The 18,016-nt window shown below is 36.6% G+C and overlaps 1 protein-coding gene across 1 annotated transcript in view; it reads left to right on the top strand.

The window, feature by feature from the left end:
- The window catches only part of ARHGAP15 (Rho GTPase activating protein 15), a 606,659-nt gene that overhangs the window by 407,912 nt on the left and 180,731 nt on the right, over positions 1-18,016 (top strand). The window contains exon 11 of the mRNA XM_021695830.1: positions 7,475-7,552. Coding sequence (XP_021551505.1) covers positions 7,475-7,552 — 78 coding nt within the window. The remainder of the gene's footprint in view (positions 1-7,474; positions 7,553-18,016) is intronic.

Below are 18,016 nucleotides of genomic sequence, written 5' to 3' on the forward strand. Positions count from 1 at the left end.
GTTATCTTCACAATCTAATGAAACTTTTGTTTTCAGCATTAAAAAGTCTATCTTTATGAAAAACAATGCAGGGCCCCATACAAGCTGGCACTGAAAAAAACATGTCTGATTCTTCTTCCTCAAAAAGTCCCGGTGAAATAATAGAAAAGATATGTTGAAAAAGAAAAAAATAATAATGTTGCTGAAAACAAAAAAGGTGCCATCAGCCGACCAGAAATAGAAATTCCAGGAAGACAGAAAGCAGATGGGATCAAACAAGTGGAGAAATTAGAGCAGAAGAGACGCCATTCCCAGACAAAATAATTAGGCACAATTCTTTCCAGGGATGTTCTAGAGAATATCTAAACTTGGAGTTGAACAAAAAGAGTAGAAATTGGCAAGAGGATAATAAATAAATGATTCACTACATATCAGATCTAATATCTGGGAGACCTGGGCCCCTCTCTATGTATCCTGTACCAAGCAAGCACCTGCAGAAGCTGCTGGAGCCTGAGAACAAGTCCTACAAAAACAGAGGAGAGGCTGCTGGCAAAAACAGAGGAAGAAGGCAGTAGAGAATAAGGTAACTCAGACACAGAGTTAGAGAGCTTTGCCCAGGAGCAGGACAGTTCAAGTATTCCTTATCCAAAATAAGGTCCTCCCTCCTTTGGTAATTGAAGAACTACTAGCTTACTGTCTACTCACCCTTTCATCCTACAAGAAACCCTCATTTAGTCTCCCCATATAAGATTGAAGCCAATTGGAGGAAAAAAGATGTGTGCAAATACAAAAATACCCATGACCCACCATATATTCTAATTAATTTGCTCTTTCAATCATAAGGGCAATCTGATATTGGAACAGCATCCATCTTAAAGTAGTTTTAGATGGAAAAGAGACAATAGAGGGAAGGATATATCAAGAAAATAATATAAGAAACTTTTCTGATTGAAAGGGTCTAGATGTAGACACATCTGAATAAAATTTTACTTCTACAAGTTTAAAGGGAAAAATCTTTTTAAAAAAATCCCGAAAGAAAAAGCAATTGACCTACAAAGCATCAATGATCAATTTAATAATAGACTTAACAGCAGAAATGCTAGAAAATAATGAAACATTTTTTCCAAGTTAGAAAAGTAAAAGTTTATGAGGCTCAAACAAGTATTTAAATCAACAATTCATTATGAAGCAAAATAAAACAGTCATTGAGATGGAAGAAATACGAAAATTTACCAATCACATACTTTTATGAAAACAAAACTCTTAAAAATAAATCCAAGAGAGAGTAATGGTGGAGCCCAAGTAGTTCACTGTGACCTTGAGTTGCACTGTCCAATATGGTAGTCACAAAGTTACATTATTTAAAATTAAGTAAAATAAAAATTCAATTGCACTAACCACATTTCAAGCACTCAGAAGTCAACCAAATGTGGCCAGGGGCAACTGGCTTGAACAGGTAGATAGAACATTTCCATCATCACAGGAAGTTCTTTTGGGCAGTGCTTAATTTGAGGAAATGAAGGAACCTATGAAAGAAAACACATCAGGCCTTGACTTTTGGGAGACCTCCTTTGTGAAGCAAAATTTTAGTGTTGAACTCAATCACCCTCCTTTTTTTTTTTTTTTTTTTAGTAACAGTTAATATTGAATTATAGGTAAGTGACAAAATATTTATAGAGAATAAAATAAAATAATCTAAACTCTGAGAATACAAACAATAACGTAAAGGATAAAATTGGAACTATGAGGGAGAGAAGGGGAAGGAAGAGGAAATGCACTAAGTTTCTTATTTTTCTATAGCACAGAGCTAATCTGACTTAAGAAATAGAAATAAGCCAACGTAACTAATAAGAACAGAGAGAGTACATAGGAACTATGCACTAAACTCATTATCTTTTCTAATAGGGAGTCAAAAAATACCATTCAATGTTAAATTAATAAACAGAAATATGACACATTAGCATAAAATGAGTAACAACAAAAAGAACTACAACTGAATTGTTAGCAATGATTATCTTTGGAGAGCAGGATGGGATAGATATAATATTTTTGTATAATATTTTGTGTGGTTTAATTTTCATTTTTGCCCAAGAAGTATATTTGCCTCTATAGTAAAAAAAAAAAAATCTATTCAAAATGGTTATTATAAAGTCATAAAGTTAATATGTAGAAAAATCTTCTTGTTTGACGATCAGAATCATGTCAAGTATTTCCTAAGTTAATCATTCTTCAAGGATGGACATCTCACAAGAAGTTATTAATAGTTAAATAAAGCCAGCAAATAGATGCAGCATAAATACCAGCCACTGAGACAGAGTAGGAATTAAATTTACAGTTTCAGATTATATCCTATTCTCTCAGTCATTGAATTTAAAGTGTGAGAACAAATAAGTTGGTGATAGAAAGTTGGAGACACTCAATTTAGGGGAGGAGGAGTAGGTCTGAAAGGCACATTAACTTCCCCTCATGTTCAGCTCTAAACTCAAGTAGGACCTTCAGAAGGACCAAGAAAGAAATGTGCAGCTCTTTGGGGACATTTGGGTGTTCCCATGCTCATTGGTTTTTGCCAGAGGGAAAAGCCAGAAGACCAAAGAATTGCGAGAATGACTCTTCTTGTGGTAGCTCTGGCCTCCTAGGAATTAGGAAGTGCCGTAAATCTCAGGAGAGGGGTTGTTTGTGCAAAATTCCCAGCCCACAATTCAGACTCCAGGGGTTCAGATGCATTTTGTTATGTTCCAGAAAAACAAGCAAGCTTTTGGGGCACACCTCTCAACCAGGCTCAAATTCTACATCTTTGTGGTTTGCCCATCATTCAAGCTACCAAGAATGCTACCTAATCCACAGTTTGCAACTATTTTTAACAGGCTCATCTACATTGTTAAAAACTGCCTGTATTTTGGCAGATAAGCCAGTCAACTCTGGAAACAGTGCTGGTCTCTTAGATTTCTTTTTGGAAAGTGTCTAAGATTTATAGTGGGAATTACTCATGACAGCTGCATTCTTTCCACTGGGTTTAGACCACCATTTGGTCTAATAACTCCTAATTGTGTGTCTATCCTAGTCTAAGCTTCTTCAGAAGAAAAGGTGGGGGCTAGAGGAGAGAGACTTCTGAAAGTCTCCTATAGCAATACCCAGTGATTTCTGTCAATGGTAAACACTATTTTGAAACTTTAGATGGTCAGCTGATGATGAACAAATAAATGACCTTTCAGTGAACACGGATTTCTTCAGAGAATTTTTCATTACTGCCACTGATGCCAGTTTGTTAAAAAAAAAAAAAATGAAAATGACTTAGTTTCACCATGTTCCCAAAGTATTTTTAGCTTAACAAGAAAAGTTCTTCTCAGCATCCAGTCATGGTATTTTCTTGAAAGAAGTACCTTTCAAAGTGATTTTTCTCCAAACTTCACCAAAGCACAGCATGGGTACCTTGAAGACATTGCACATTTAAAAATCATAAGAGGTCTAATTATATTTCCAAAATAAGTAGTTCCCAATTCAGCAAGGATAATGTGGTCATGAAAAGGATGTCCAAATCCACCAATTTACATTGGTTTGGTTTGGCATGACTTTCAAAGTTCTTGGAGCAAAAAGAGGATGGCACGTGAATCATTGCAATTTGGGTCATAATTCCTAGGACTTTGGGTTTGCCACTCTGTGAGGCATTCAGGGGAAGACTAATCAACTTCAAGACTGTACCTATATAATTTCTCACTGCTAAAATTCACTGATATGTTCCAGATTATTTTGCAAAATGTCATGCCCTCCTTTTTAATATGTACTTTGTCATTTTCACTCTATTTATGTAATTTAGAAAGTATGATAGTAGGGCAGCATAAGCCATTTGAAGCAGGAGCCCTAATGCCAGAGACTGTTATCCTTCACAAGATATATGGTGTTGATATCTCTGAATCCAAAGGGCTTGGAAGTTGTGTCAAGTTAGATTCAAATTGCATCTAATGTTTTGCTTTACTCCCTCTTACTTTCTGGTTTCTATCTTAAGCCACAAAGCAGTTTCTCTGCTGTGACTTAGTTCTATAACCACAGTGGTGGCACTGGTCTGAGTTACGCTCCCTGTCTCCATCCCCAGCCCTCCCTCCTTTTATCCCAGAAGAAAACTGGGTTATTAATTTAGGATGAGGCTGCTTTGTTTAAACAGTATAGTGTTTTCCAATTGCTCAAGCATAATATATCCAACCCATACTGCTCTTTCAGATGTTTTTGATTACCCAACTTAAAAAAAAAAAAAGACAAAGAAAAAACTTCTACTGAAATTTATGAAACACCAAGTGTGTGTGTGTGTGGGGGGGTACTTCTTATGTTGTAACTTTAAATTTCTAGAAAAGGAAAAGAAAGTTTTCGATCCTGGGTAATTTTAGTAATTGAAATTCAGTTTACAACTCTAGACAACATATGCATTTACAATAACATATAAAATAATTAGAAAAGAAAGAGTCCCAGCTTCAAAATAGAAATGTGCTTAATTTTGTACCTTGAATAAAGAGATATGCATATAAAGTAAAACTTAAGTAAAGTCCTTACTTGCAATAAAAATTCATTGACATTCAAGTAACATCATTTACTATTGACCTCTGATAAGGGTCCAACTAATTAGCAAAACAAAAATTGATTTTAAAAAGAATTATATAGGGGCGCCTGGGTGGCTCAGTTGGTTAAGCGACTGCCTTCGGCTCAGGTCATGATCCTGGAGTCCTGGGATCGAGTCCCGCATCGGGCTCCCTGCTCAGCGGGGAGTCTGCTTCTGCCTCTGACCCTCCCCCCTCTCATGTGCTCTCTCTCTCTCATTCTCTCTGTCTCAAATAAATAAATAAAATCTTTAAAAAAAAAAGAATTATATAGCAAATTTTCTTGTTTGTATTGTAACAGAGTTTAAACATTTCACCTTGAATCATTATTTTAAATAGGGCTAATTTAACCAATTCTATAAAAATCATATTAAGATTTCTCACTTGGAGAATGTAGGTCTGCATATTACATCAATGTTTCTATTTACTAAAATATCCTCTTTCTCACATTCTTTCAAAGAAACTGGTAACTCATGGGAAAATACCAGACCACTTTCATTTGGTGAAATTTTGTCTGTTTGTGATGGCAAGCAGGCTGACATTATTCAACATCCATGGTTTTGAATGACCTTTATCTAGTTCCAATTACAAAACTATTACCAAAGACCCCAAACTTGCCACCAGAAAAATTTTTCTACAGATAATATGGAGCCACTGAAGGTGATTTTATTTTCCCTAATAGCTACATGTTCAGAAAAAAATAAGTATAACCCCAAGAGGAAATATTTTGAAAGGGACATACTTACTTGGAAGTTTTAATATTTCTAAAATCTATCATATTATTTAAAATTTTTAGGGTAAATCTAGGTACCAAACACTAGCTAATGACAAAGCAAGAAAAGTAATGGGTAATAAATTATAAAGTTCTGGATATAATGTATATACTGAAGACCAAAATGGTCACATACTAAACCTAGGAGTTACCTATTAGAAAAATTTTAATTAGGATTAGTGTTACATTTCAGTTGTCAAATGCACATTGTACTTAAAAGCAAACACACTGGAGTAACTTTTGATTAATGGAGCTATTTTGTGCATTAGAACGAAATAATATATGTGATTTTTATAAATATATGATGTGTCTTAGACACTCATACACACTAAAAGGTGTCCAACCTCATCTTAATTCCTCACAAATTCATAATTCTCATGAAGGGACAGAGACAGTGATTTATTATTAGATTATTCTAGAACTACAAAACTCAAACCAATTAATACATTTGCTAACAACTATTCCATTTTATTGATATTATTCCAAACTGCTCTGTAGTTTATCACATGGAAGGGTAAAAATCATGGAAATGAATAGTAGAGCAGAGAGGATTTATAGGGGAGGGAAAATACTTTGTATCATTCTATAATAATGGATACGTGTCATTATGTATTTGTCCACACCCACAGAATGTACACCACCAAAATGAACCAGAATGCAACAATAAACATTGATTATAATGTATCAATGTAGGTTCCTCAATTGTGAAAATGTATCACCCTAGTGGGGGGTGCTGATAATGGAGGAGGCTATGCGTCTATGAGGGACAGGAAGCATATGGGAAATCTCTGTACCTTCCCTTCAATTTTGCTATAAACTAAAACTGCTCTAAAAAAATAAAATATTAAAAAATAGTGAATGATTATTTTGAATTATACCATCAATGCCAGTGTTGCAAGTTATGTTATTCTACCCTAAACTATTGATGAAATATTTTGCACAATGGCAGAAGTGTTCCTACTCTAAAGAGCTTTACAAAGCCCTTATTCTGTTATATTATGACAATAATTTCTACCAACTCATTTAATACGTATGATTGTGAATTACAATGTTTAATCTTGATGCTATGCCATTTCCATAAATAGCTGAGATAGTTGGGTGGTAACCTCATCCTTGGCCTCTCTGAGGGCCTGGACACATCAAGGAATATACACTCTTGACATTAAAATTATGTTATCCACATTCCTTAGGGACAATAATAGTGTTTCAGTAAGTGTTTCTCTTTCTATTTTCCTGTTTCCTCAATTTTCAATAACTTGGTCATAGAAATAACTAGATGCTATAAATAGATGTGTGGAAAACAAGTGGTTGATCGTCCAAATCCACTGCCAGGATAAGTTATTTTGAATGATAGATGACCAGTTTTAAAATACTCTGAAACTAATTTCAGCATTTTGTCAAAGACTTTTTTCTTTATTATCCTTCCATAAGAGAGTACCCCCATTACCTGTAATATACTAGAGATTATCAAACTATTTATACATCTGGAATAGAATTTTCTTCTGTAGTTTAAAATAATTAGACCAATGCATACTATGTTATAGGATTACAAGAAAAAAGAGAATGGAATTGAATGGGATGGGATGAAACGGGATGGGATGAAACAGGACGGGGCTGAATGGAATAGAATAGAATAGAATAGAATAGAATAGAATAGAATAGAATAGAATAGAATAGAATAGAATAGAATAGAATAGAATAGAATAAGAAAGGAAAGGAGGGAGGGAAGGAGGAAAGTAGGAAGGAAGGAGATCCCACAGATGCCTTGGGTTGTTTTCTGTCCAGAAAGGGGCAATAATATATAAGTGAAGGTTTTTCTCCTACCTACCACCAGTTTAATTCCTGTGTTGGGACTAAATCTTAACTATAGTGTGAAATCCAATGCTACCTATTACTCTTCTATGATTAAACTAGATTCAAATTTGTTGATGATTGACTATGACTGAATTTATGATTAGTTTGTTGAAATTAAACTATTGAAGATTGCTTGGTTTAGAACATAGAAATTTGTCTTCTCTATGAGGAAGGGATATTTGGCATTGATTTACTATTACCTTCCTTCCCACATTTAATTTTTTTTCTTTTACCATCTCAGTTCTTTTATGAGCAAATATAAAACATGCCCTTTTATTTTCAGGTCTCGATGTTGATGGAATATACCGAGTTAGTGGCAATCTGGCAACAATACAGAAGTTAAGATTTATTGTCAACCAAGGTAAGTGACTTCTTCACTTCATTTTTTTCAGTAGTTTCATCTCTAGCAATACAGACTCTGTGCTGTATGTATTATGAATCTATAATGATGAAAGTTTTGAAGGGAACAAGAGAAAGTTGAAGAAATGAAACAATTATCACCAGAGAAGTAAGAGATAGCCAGTTTACTTGGAGATTAATAGACTAGAGAGAGGAACAAACTAACAGTTTATGTGAAATAAATAATTAGTGGAATATGACAAACTGAAAATGAAAAAAGAATAATAAGAGGGTAAAAGAAAGAAAAATAGCCTAGCTTTGAAAAGTGTTACTGGCATATAGTAGACACTGAATGCATGTGGATAAATAATTGAATAAATGAATGATTGAAACATAAAGGTCAAAATCACAGATGTTAGAAAAATATGTAATAGGTAAGAGAATTAAAAATTAGGAAATACATATATCATCAAAGAATTACAAATTAAAACAATAATGCGAGGGGCGCCTGGGTGGCCCAGTCATTAAGCGTCTGCCTTAGGCTCAGGTCATGATCCCACGGTCCTGGGATCGAGCCCTGCATCAGGCTCCCTGCTCCATGGGAAGCCTGCTTCTCCCTCTCCCACTCCCCCTGCGTGTGTTCCCTCTCTCGCTGTGTCTCTCTCTGTCAAATAAATAAATAAAATCTTATAAAAACAAACAAACAAACAAATAAAAAACAATAATGCGATACTACTAAACGCCTATTAGGATGGCCAAAAGCTAAGCCACTGGCAGCCGCAAATGCTGACAAGGATGTGGAGCAACAAGGAATTCCCATCCACTGCTGGTTGAAATGCAGAATGGTACTGGAACTTTCAAAGAGTTTGGTAGGTTCTTAGGAAAACATATTTATACCATACTATCCAGCAATTGCTCCTTGATTGTGTTCACACAAAAACCTGTGCACAAATATTTCCAGCCACTTTATTCATAATTGATAAAGCTTGAAAGCAGCCAAGATGTCTATCAATAGGTGAATGGGTAAAAAAAAACTGTGGCCCATACATATAATGGAATATTATTCAGTGATAAAAAGAAATGAGCTCTCAAGTTACCAAAAGACTTGGAGGACTCTTAAATGTATATTGCTAAGTGAAAGAAGCCAGCTTGAAAAGGCTTTGTACTGTATCATTCCAAAACTATGACGTTCTGGAAAAGGGAAAACTATGGAGACAGTAAAAGATCAGTGGTAGCAAAGGATCTGGGGGGAGATGGGGATGAATCAATAAGCACAGGGGATTTTTAGGGCCATGCAACTATTCTGTTTGATATTATAATGGTGGATAAATGTCAGTATACATTTGTCAAATCTATGTAATACACAACACTAAGAGTGAACCTTAATGTAAACTATAGACTTTAGTTAATAACAATGTATCAATATTGGTTCATCAATTGTAACAAATGTACCACACTAATAAAAAATGTTAAAAATAGGGGAATTGTGTGTTGGCGTAGGGGGTAGAAGGGGTATATGGGAACTCTATATTTTCCATTCAGTTTTTCTGTAAACCTGAAACTTCTCTTTAAAAAACTATGAATTTTAAAAAATAAAAATAAAAAATAGGAAATATTCTAGAAAACAAGCAGACTAAAACATCTTAAGTTGGTTAAGGATAGAATACTGGTTGAAATATCTGTCTCTGCAACAATCTCTGTACATCTTAAAAGGTAGGACTGGAATCATCTTTGTCTCTTACCCCATTAACCGACAGTAGCCCTAGGGTGTGCATAAACAGAGGTTTTAATTAATATCTGTTGAATAATGTGTGTGTTTCAAATAGGAAAAATATTAATACTGAGAAGCATTAAATCCTCCAACAGTTTAATTTGGGTTGAACTACCCTTTTAAGTGTTGACTGCAATACTTCTAGCCAGTGGACACATGATTTTTATTTCTGAGAGTCTTTATAACTGAGAATCTCCTCAGCTCTTTTTGCTCACTATATGAACCTTTATGTTTCACAATTACTCTTCCTTCCAAGGCAAAAACAGAAACAAAAACAAACAAAATAATTACAAAAAAGTAAAAAATAAAGCAACCCCCTCCCCCCAGAACTTAGCTTTACTTCATCTATTCCTATTGGCCCCACTGGACTGAACCAGAATGCCCCCTCTGTGAGTAAAAACTGGATAAAATAGGCCCAGCCTCATTTTCGTTCCTGCTTATAACCAGCTAAAATCATTCTTTTAATATATTTCATACTGAAGCCATATCCTGATTGGGATTCTAGACAGCTGGGCAACACATTTCTTCTGCAAAGAAGAAATCTCAAAACAGAAGCCATGCTAGAAACAAACACTAGTTGCATTTCCTGCCTTTAAAAAAAATTATGCTCAGCAGTTTGAAAAGGCAAAAAAAAAATCTGCAATGAAAATATGAAATCTGTCCATCTCATCTTTTGCAATCCAGACTTCAGCGTCCTCTGAGGCTGTGTAACTGCTCATGTTTCCACAAGAGTTGACAATGTAAAGCTGGACAGAGGCCTGAGTTGGTATCTGGTAGCACAGAATTGTCAGTAAACTGTCTCCCTGGTTTATAGCACTGTCACAATGCAGCATGCTCAACACAAATTATGCTACATTAGGACCTTTGATACTGGCGATTTCATCCAAGTTGTGTTGTGGAGTTTTTTGAATTAGATGATAAAAGAATGCATATACCGGCCTGTCTCAAATTTTGCTAATCAGATTATCCTTTGAATGAAATCTCTGGAGTGGACCCATAACTTTGGTGCTGACACCATACCTTCCCCTCCATCTGCACACTGGTCTCTAACAGCAGAGCTGACTTAGAAGAGAAGCAGTGCTGGGTACAAAGAGGCTGACTGTGTACATTGTAGCCTCCCCTTTGTGCATGTGCGTGTGTGAGTGTGTGTGTGTGTGTGTGTGTGTGTGCATGTGCGCGCGTGCATGCAATGAAATAAAATGGCAATGAGTGATAGATAATTCCACAAAAAGCATAAAGCGACATGTGAATGCAATACATTCTTCTTTGTTTTCAAAGATGGAACATACATGATTTGGGCATATTCCCTTTGTATTAACACCTTTTGTCTCCTCCATGTTCACATTCCACAAGGTTTCCTTTTTAGAAGGTTCTAAATATACATTTTAAAAATGAACAAGTCCTACCCACCATTAGGCTAGACAAATGAAAACTGATTTGGGGGATTTTCAAGAACAGTTCAATTGCAATTTATGTATTTCACTAACTTTCTTGAATGCTATAATCATCAGCAATTCTAAATACACCAGTTGAATGATTCAATTTGTTTTGGTTTTCTGTTTGACTCACTAAATCAGTAGGAATTGGATACCCTCATTATACTTCCAGATCAGATGGCATACAAGTTAAATTCAAAGTGATCACTTTTGAAAAGCATGTTCTAATTATAACTAGTAATGATGATAATAATCATAATAATTATTGTTATAAAAGTAGCTAACATATTTTCATAACTTACTATGTGCCAGACACTGTACTAAGTGCTTCACTTATCTCATTTAATTTAGTGCTTTCTACCATCCCATAGAATAGGCACTATTATTGTTCCCATTTTAAAGGTGAGGAAACTGAGGCTCAGAGACATTAAATAATATCCTAGGGTCATAGTTCAAGTCCATGAAAGAGTTAAGCCTAGATCCCTGGTGCCTCTGACTCAGAGCCTTTGCTGAAGGCCACTGCTGCCATTCATTAATTGTTGATTACCTTCTTACAAAAGTGAGTATCAGTCTTTTCATGCTACATGCACTTGTTAGTCACTTTCTGTTTACACCTGCTTTCCAGTGCTTGTAAATGACAAGTACTGCCATAGGAGTTTGGCTAAACTAGGTCAAGAAAGAAAAACGTGGAGGAAAATGCCAAACATCACAGTTGGGAAGAATCCTGGCATTGCCATTCTCTGTAGGGCTTTATGTATCTGTGTTTGGACCGAGAAACTTCTTTAATACAATATTCTGTTGCAACCGTCAGCAGTCATTGAGAACTCTTGATTTACTGGGCCATCAGTGCATGAATAAGCAGTGCTTTGCCTTGTTTACTGTATTTGGTGACAGCTTTCAGTGACATTTTGCTGATGCAACACTTCCACTCTATGAGGGCATCCCCCAAAGAAAACTGGTCCATGACCCTTAGATGTCAACCTGTCAACAGCCTGTGACACTGTGTTGATTCTTCAGAATGATCTGTGACCTGATGGTTTTCTTGCTGGGGGTACTTTTGCAAAGGACCGACTTCGGCATTGAGGATGCTGCATAACTGTCTTGAGAACTTTCGACAGTGGGTCTTGAAAATCCCATTAGGTTGAGTTCCCCTCCTCCTGACATCAACATTCTGGTTTCAGCTGCCCATCTAGGCTTATTGCCCAAACCCCAAATTCAGTTCAGACTCTCTTTCAGTACTGCTTCGATGTTCTCTTTCACCCTTTAAAAAAGGGACAAGAAAGACTAGCATCCTTTTTGGAAAATATTGACTATGAAGCTTCGCAAGCCCATGAGCCAATGGGAGAACTATGAAGCACTGGGGGAAGAACCAAGTGGGAATTTTCCAGACTGGTGTTTCTTAGTACACAGTAACAAATATTCCCTCTAACCATTTCTCTGAACTGGAGGAAGTTACTTCCCACCAGGATTTTAAACATGTTTTCCATATATAGGAAAAAAATTTACAGGAAGAATCTTAGGGACACCCTCCTTCACTTTTTCACACCCAGAGGAACAAAATATATAAATGCTATAAATCTACGTGGCCAAGAATCTTAATTGGGTGTGTGGGTGTGTGGGTGTGTGTATGTGTGTGTGTGCATATGATTGTGCGTGTGTGTTGTTTTAAATGGGAAAGGGTTTTTTTTTTCCCATTAATTTACAGTCTTGCACTTTGCATATCTTTATTCACCCAGATTTTATTGGCATAATAATCCAAATTAAACATTGGCTTAAAGAGATGAATTTGCTTATTTTGAACATGCTAAGAATAAGCTCCATTGAAAACAAACTATTAGAGAAACAATTTCGTGTTACCAACTACATCTAAACTACTTTTATATAGATTTGTACCACAATGCCAAGCAAAGCATTAACTTTAGAGCTACGCCCATGCTTTTCATATTATTTGCAGCATCAAAAATCGAATAAAAGAGGAAAGAGAGGAAGAATGTGAACAATTGGCAGTTCTGTTCTTATAAAATAGCCCTTGTATCAAGTCCATTCACTTTTCTATTAAGTGCATTTATATTGCCCTCTTATTATTTTTAAAACAAGGTATTTCCTTAAGCCTACTTCGCTGGGACTGCCAACAACAGCAACAACAAAACAAACTGTTACTTGCTTTATCCCATTCCACAGGGCAGTTTTTTGGTAAGTCGAATCATTGATATTGCACCTCTCTGGCTTCCATGTGATAAGATTATCTTTTAACAATGATTTATTTTTCCCATTAAAGCTGAAAAGATCACTTGATCATAAAAGGGCCAGACTCTAACATTGTTCAGGGCTTTGGAAACTTTCGTAGACCTCATTTTTCAGCTACATTGAGTCAGGGAGCTCAAAGACTATTGATGGCAAAACTTGTATTGCTTTCTAGTTGCTCAAGAAAATGTATTGTCATTTGTAAATAATGCTGAAAGGAAGTCAAACAATAAGCTTTTGCCATTTACACACATTTATATAGTCTTTAGGTTTTACACAATATTCTTTTTTTTTTTTGAAGATGTTATTTTTAGGTACTCTCTACACCCAGTGTGAGGCTCAAACTCACAACCCTGAGATCAAGAGTCACATGCTCTGCTGACTGAACCAGCCAGGAGCCCCAGTTTTTACACAATATTCTAATAACAACTTTATGAATACTTCTAGTATCTAAAATACACAAATTCTGGCTCCTTATTTTAACTTTTTTTTTTTTTTAAGATTTTATTTACTTGCGAGAGAGAGAATGAGAGACAGAGAGCATGAGAGGGAGGAGGGTCAGAGGGAGAAGCAGACTCCCTGCTGAGCAGGGAGCCCGATGTGGGACTCGATCCCGGGACTCCAGGATCATGACCTGAGCCAAAGGCAGTTGCTTAACCAACTGAGCCACCCAGGCGCCCCTGGCTACTTATTTTAAAGCAAAATTATATCATACATTTAATGTGAGTTATATTTTGTAATTTGTTACATGCCAAGCAATGAGGAGCCTACTTAACGCTGTGATGAAACAAAGGCAGAGACCATCCAGTGGAGAGAGCACTGGGTGGGAAACAATGGAACTGCCTCCTTATCTTGCTTCTGAGCTATTTGTTAGTCTAATGGAAGCAATTTTAACCCCATTGAATCTCAGACTCTTTATTTCCAAAATGGGAATGAGAAGGAAAATGTGAGGACTTTAAAAACTCTGTATCAGTCAAGTGATATTTAGTATGAACTTTAAGATGTTAGATTAAATCAAATCAATACAACTTAGTTTTCTTAATACAACCATGATACTAAATATTAATAATCAAGTATGGTTTCGGGCTTCCACGTGATTGAATTTTCTTTGATGATATTAAGATTCCTTTTCTATTTTTTTTAAGATTTTATTTATTTATTTGACAGAGAGAGAGACAGCGAGAGAGGGAACACAAGCAGGGAGTAGGAGAGGGAGAAGCAGACTCCCCACTGAGCAGGGAACCCGATGCGGGGCTTGATCCCAAGACCCCGGGATCATGACCTGAGCTGAAGGCAGACGCTTAACGACTGAGCCACCCAGGCGCCCCAAGATTCCTTTTCTAAGAAGAAATATCAAGTATGGGGAAGCTGTGGAGACTCCCTGCCATCCAGTGATTTGTTTCACTAGTCAAATTCATAGGATTTGGAGGTTCCTGAACACAAAGGAGATATTTAGTTTTATTTTATCAATAGGCTTTTGGGATTTGCCCGATTCCAAAAGAATAGCCCCATCCATGTTCATGGGAGAGGTTGAGTAAAATCTACTCAAATTTTAGGTCTTAATTCAGTTATGGCTTTTCCATGTAGATTTGGCCATCGAGTCCAGAAATTAAATCAGTGAGTTATGCAACTGCCAATCCCCAAGGAAACCCCCAAGGATATTTATAAAAGTCCATCATCATCATAAATCATCATCATCACCAACAGTATTAAGTAATAAAAATTAAAAAATAGTGGAGAAACACAACAAGCTTACCTCTGCTCGTAACTATGCTTGGTATCGCTGACTGTGGACACTAACTACATTTCAGAACTGTATTAGTTATCCACTGCTACATAACAATATTACCACCAGCTTAGCTATTTAGAGCAACACACATTTATTATCTGCCAGTTTTTGTGGGTCAGAAGTTTGGGCATGGATTAGCTGGATTCCCCATAAAGTTACTATCAAGATGTTGGCTAGGGGTGGGGTGGTCCTCATCTGGAGGCTCAGCAGGAGATAGGTTGGCTTCCAAGCTCACATGATTATTAGGATTTAGTTCCTTGTGGTTTTTTGGACTCAAGACCTCAACATTACAGGCTGTTGGCCAGAGGCCTTGTGGACCTCTCCATAGGCAGCTTATTTCATGAAAACAGCAAGGGAGAGAGATTAGTATCTAAAGCAGAAGTTATAATCCTAGGTAAGATAACCATAAAGGTTATATCCCATCACCTTTGGTGCCTTTTGATGGTTAGAATCAAGTCATAGTTCCTATCCATACCCCAGGGGAGGGGATTATACAAGGCATAAACACAAGGAGCAGGGGATAATTAGGGATCATGTTAAAGTCTATCTACCCGAAGAATCAAGTTGGGGAGCTTTTAAAAGTAAAGATTTTGGAGCCCAGTCATAAAAATTCTGATGTAGAAAGTCTGGGGTTGGAGCTATATGTATGCATGTCAAAAGAAAAACTCCCTAAGTGAGTCAAGTGCATAGCCAGGTTTGGGAACCCCCGCACAATATCCAGCTACTTTTATGCTGGTTATCTAGTGGAGACATGACCTACAAGCCATAAAACATACAAGGTTTGCATTTGCATAAGGCAGAAATAGACTATGAACTCCTTTTTTGATAAAATTTCGAGTGGTGAGAGGTTTTCTCTTTGACTATTGATTGATGTAATCATGCTCACCAATTTTTATGAACTCTGAGTCATAATTTGGAGTACAACTAAAAAATGCCATGGCTACAATGTGTATGTTAGTAGTATGATTAAAATTACTCACATTTCTTTTACAACTACAATCTTTTCCCAATATAGATTCTCGAGTAAATTAAAAAGAAAAGAATTTAGGTAAATTAAATTACCTAAAGATTTGCTTTAAAAAGCTAGGGAGTAAATAATATTTTAAAATGCAACAGAATGATGCTGATGCTGATGCTAGCTAGCATTTAATTGAGAATCTACTGCATGGCGGGTATGGAAAATTAGACTTAGCTTTCACCCTCATAAAAGTTTGCAAGGTAGATAAACTTTATGATCCACATTATTCATACAAGAAAATTGTGGTTCAGAAAGATTAAGTAACTTTTCTAAGGCTGCAATATTAATATGGTTTGAAGCCAGACAGTGAATCCATTTTAAACCTACTCCAAAGAATATATTGCTGAGTGCTGGATTCAATTTACCACGGGGAAGGGGTGGAGAAACATGTTCTTCTTTTTAACATCAAAGAATCCCAAACCACTTATTCCTATTATAATACTATACTTTCTTGGTGTTCAGTCTGTGGAACCCTTTTATAAGAGAAAACTTCATTTAAAGGACCCTTTTAATAAATAACACCTAACTGCCTGTGAGTAGGAGGCAGTTCATCAGGAGGAGTAGGAAGTTTGATTCATCACTGTATCCCCGAGATAGCAAAGTGCCTGATACTGTGTATGGACTGAATAAAGATATGTTCCTACATAATAAACTGATGAACTTTTAATACAAACCAACTCCATGTCAACATTCATTGATATGTTGTGTTACGTTCCGTTTCTTGGGTGTCTCAGTAAAGAAAACTCAAGCTATATTTTACATTATATTTTCTCCCAGACTCTTATAAACGAACATTTAATTTTAGATTGGATAAAAGAATCAAGGGACAGTAATGAAGAGTGAAGAACCCTGTATCCCCATTTTCTGCCTTCATATGACAGTTTGAGGAGATAACGGCTTACTCTTCCTTCACAAAGTATGTTATTAGCAATTAGGCAAGTCAGGAATGAAATTGAGAGCAGTGGTATAACTCGGCTTGCCATCTTGGCTCCCCAAAATGTTGGGAATGGCCAGGTAGACAAAAAATCTGTGTTGGATAATAGCAATGAAACTATTGCTCTTGTTAACCTCATATACTGAATTTTTGAACTTTGAAAGGATGCTTTTGTTTTTGTTTTCACACAGGAAGTCCCTGTTGCTGGTAATTTCATCTTCTGTGACTCACATATATTTATCTAGCGCCTCTTTTCCAAGCTTTCTGTGTAGTTTAGGAGCGTTTTCTAATAAAAGTGTGCTATAGAAAAATAAGTATTCTCATCACCTCAAAGCTGCTTCTAAAAAGGAAAAGTAACAGGTGCAAGGCAAAGAAGGATTTTTTTTTTTTCAGGTTTCCATGCAAACGCTCAAGATAAAGTGTCCAAAATTTACAAATGTGGAGGACTGAAGTAATGCTCAAGTGAAAATCTGAATGACTTAGAGTCAAAGAGGCTTCCAAACGCATTCTCTTGTATGCCCTCATATTCCTGGGCCCCCTGGAAGGAATGGCAGAGATACCTGTAAACTTTCTTCCTTTCTGAGGGTCCCAGCACATCAGGATTAGAGGCGAGCTCCATAAAATACGATTTTAGCTTTTCCATCCTTCAGTCATTGGCAGACACTTACAGAGCTCCCATCATGTGCCAGGCAACGTGCAGGATGCTGAAACCACAGCAGCAAATACAACACATGACACTCTCATGGACATAGAGCCTGTATTTCCATGGCTATTCCAGTCCAATAGCCAAAAAGACTGGTGATCTATTTGGTATGAATTGTCAAGAAAATACCAGGATCTGCAGGCTTCACAGATTCTTCTTTCTTCCCAGCTCTCTGATATCACCATGCCCCTCTCTGTCATATCATTATTGTCTATCCACCCTGGTTTCCTTCTTCAGACCCATCAAGTTCATTTCTTTACCAGGACCTTGGATTTTGCTCCTGTCTACCTGAAATGTGCTTCCTTCAGAACCTGACAAGACGCAAGACTAACACATCTGAAACATGTGCCTCCATCCTACCTACCCGGTCACTTGTCATCCCAGGGTCTTGTTTTCTGCTGAACACGTCCTTTCTGGAACTGCCTTGCTTCTCTGTGTGTGGCTTCAGTGCCATCCTCCCCCCTCTATACCGCAGCCTCTACATGAGCGAGACTTTACCTGTTTTGGTCACCCAGCTCTTATGGTACCTGGCACATAATCCCCTTAGAATAAATATTTGTTGAATATGAATGGATTTGATAAGTGAATGAT

This window comes from Neomonachus schauinslandi, chromosome 3 (genome assembly GCF_002201575.2).
Source record: "Neomonachus schauinslandi chromosome 3, ASM220157v2, whole genome shotgun sequence".
NCBI classification, from domain to species: Eukaryota; Metazoa; Chordata; class Mammalia; order Carnivora; family Phocidae; genus Neomonachus; species Neomonachus schauinslandi.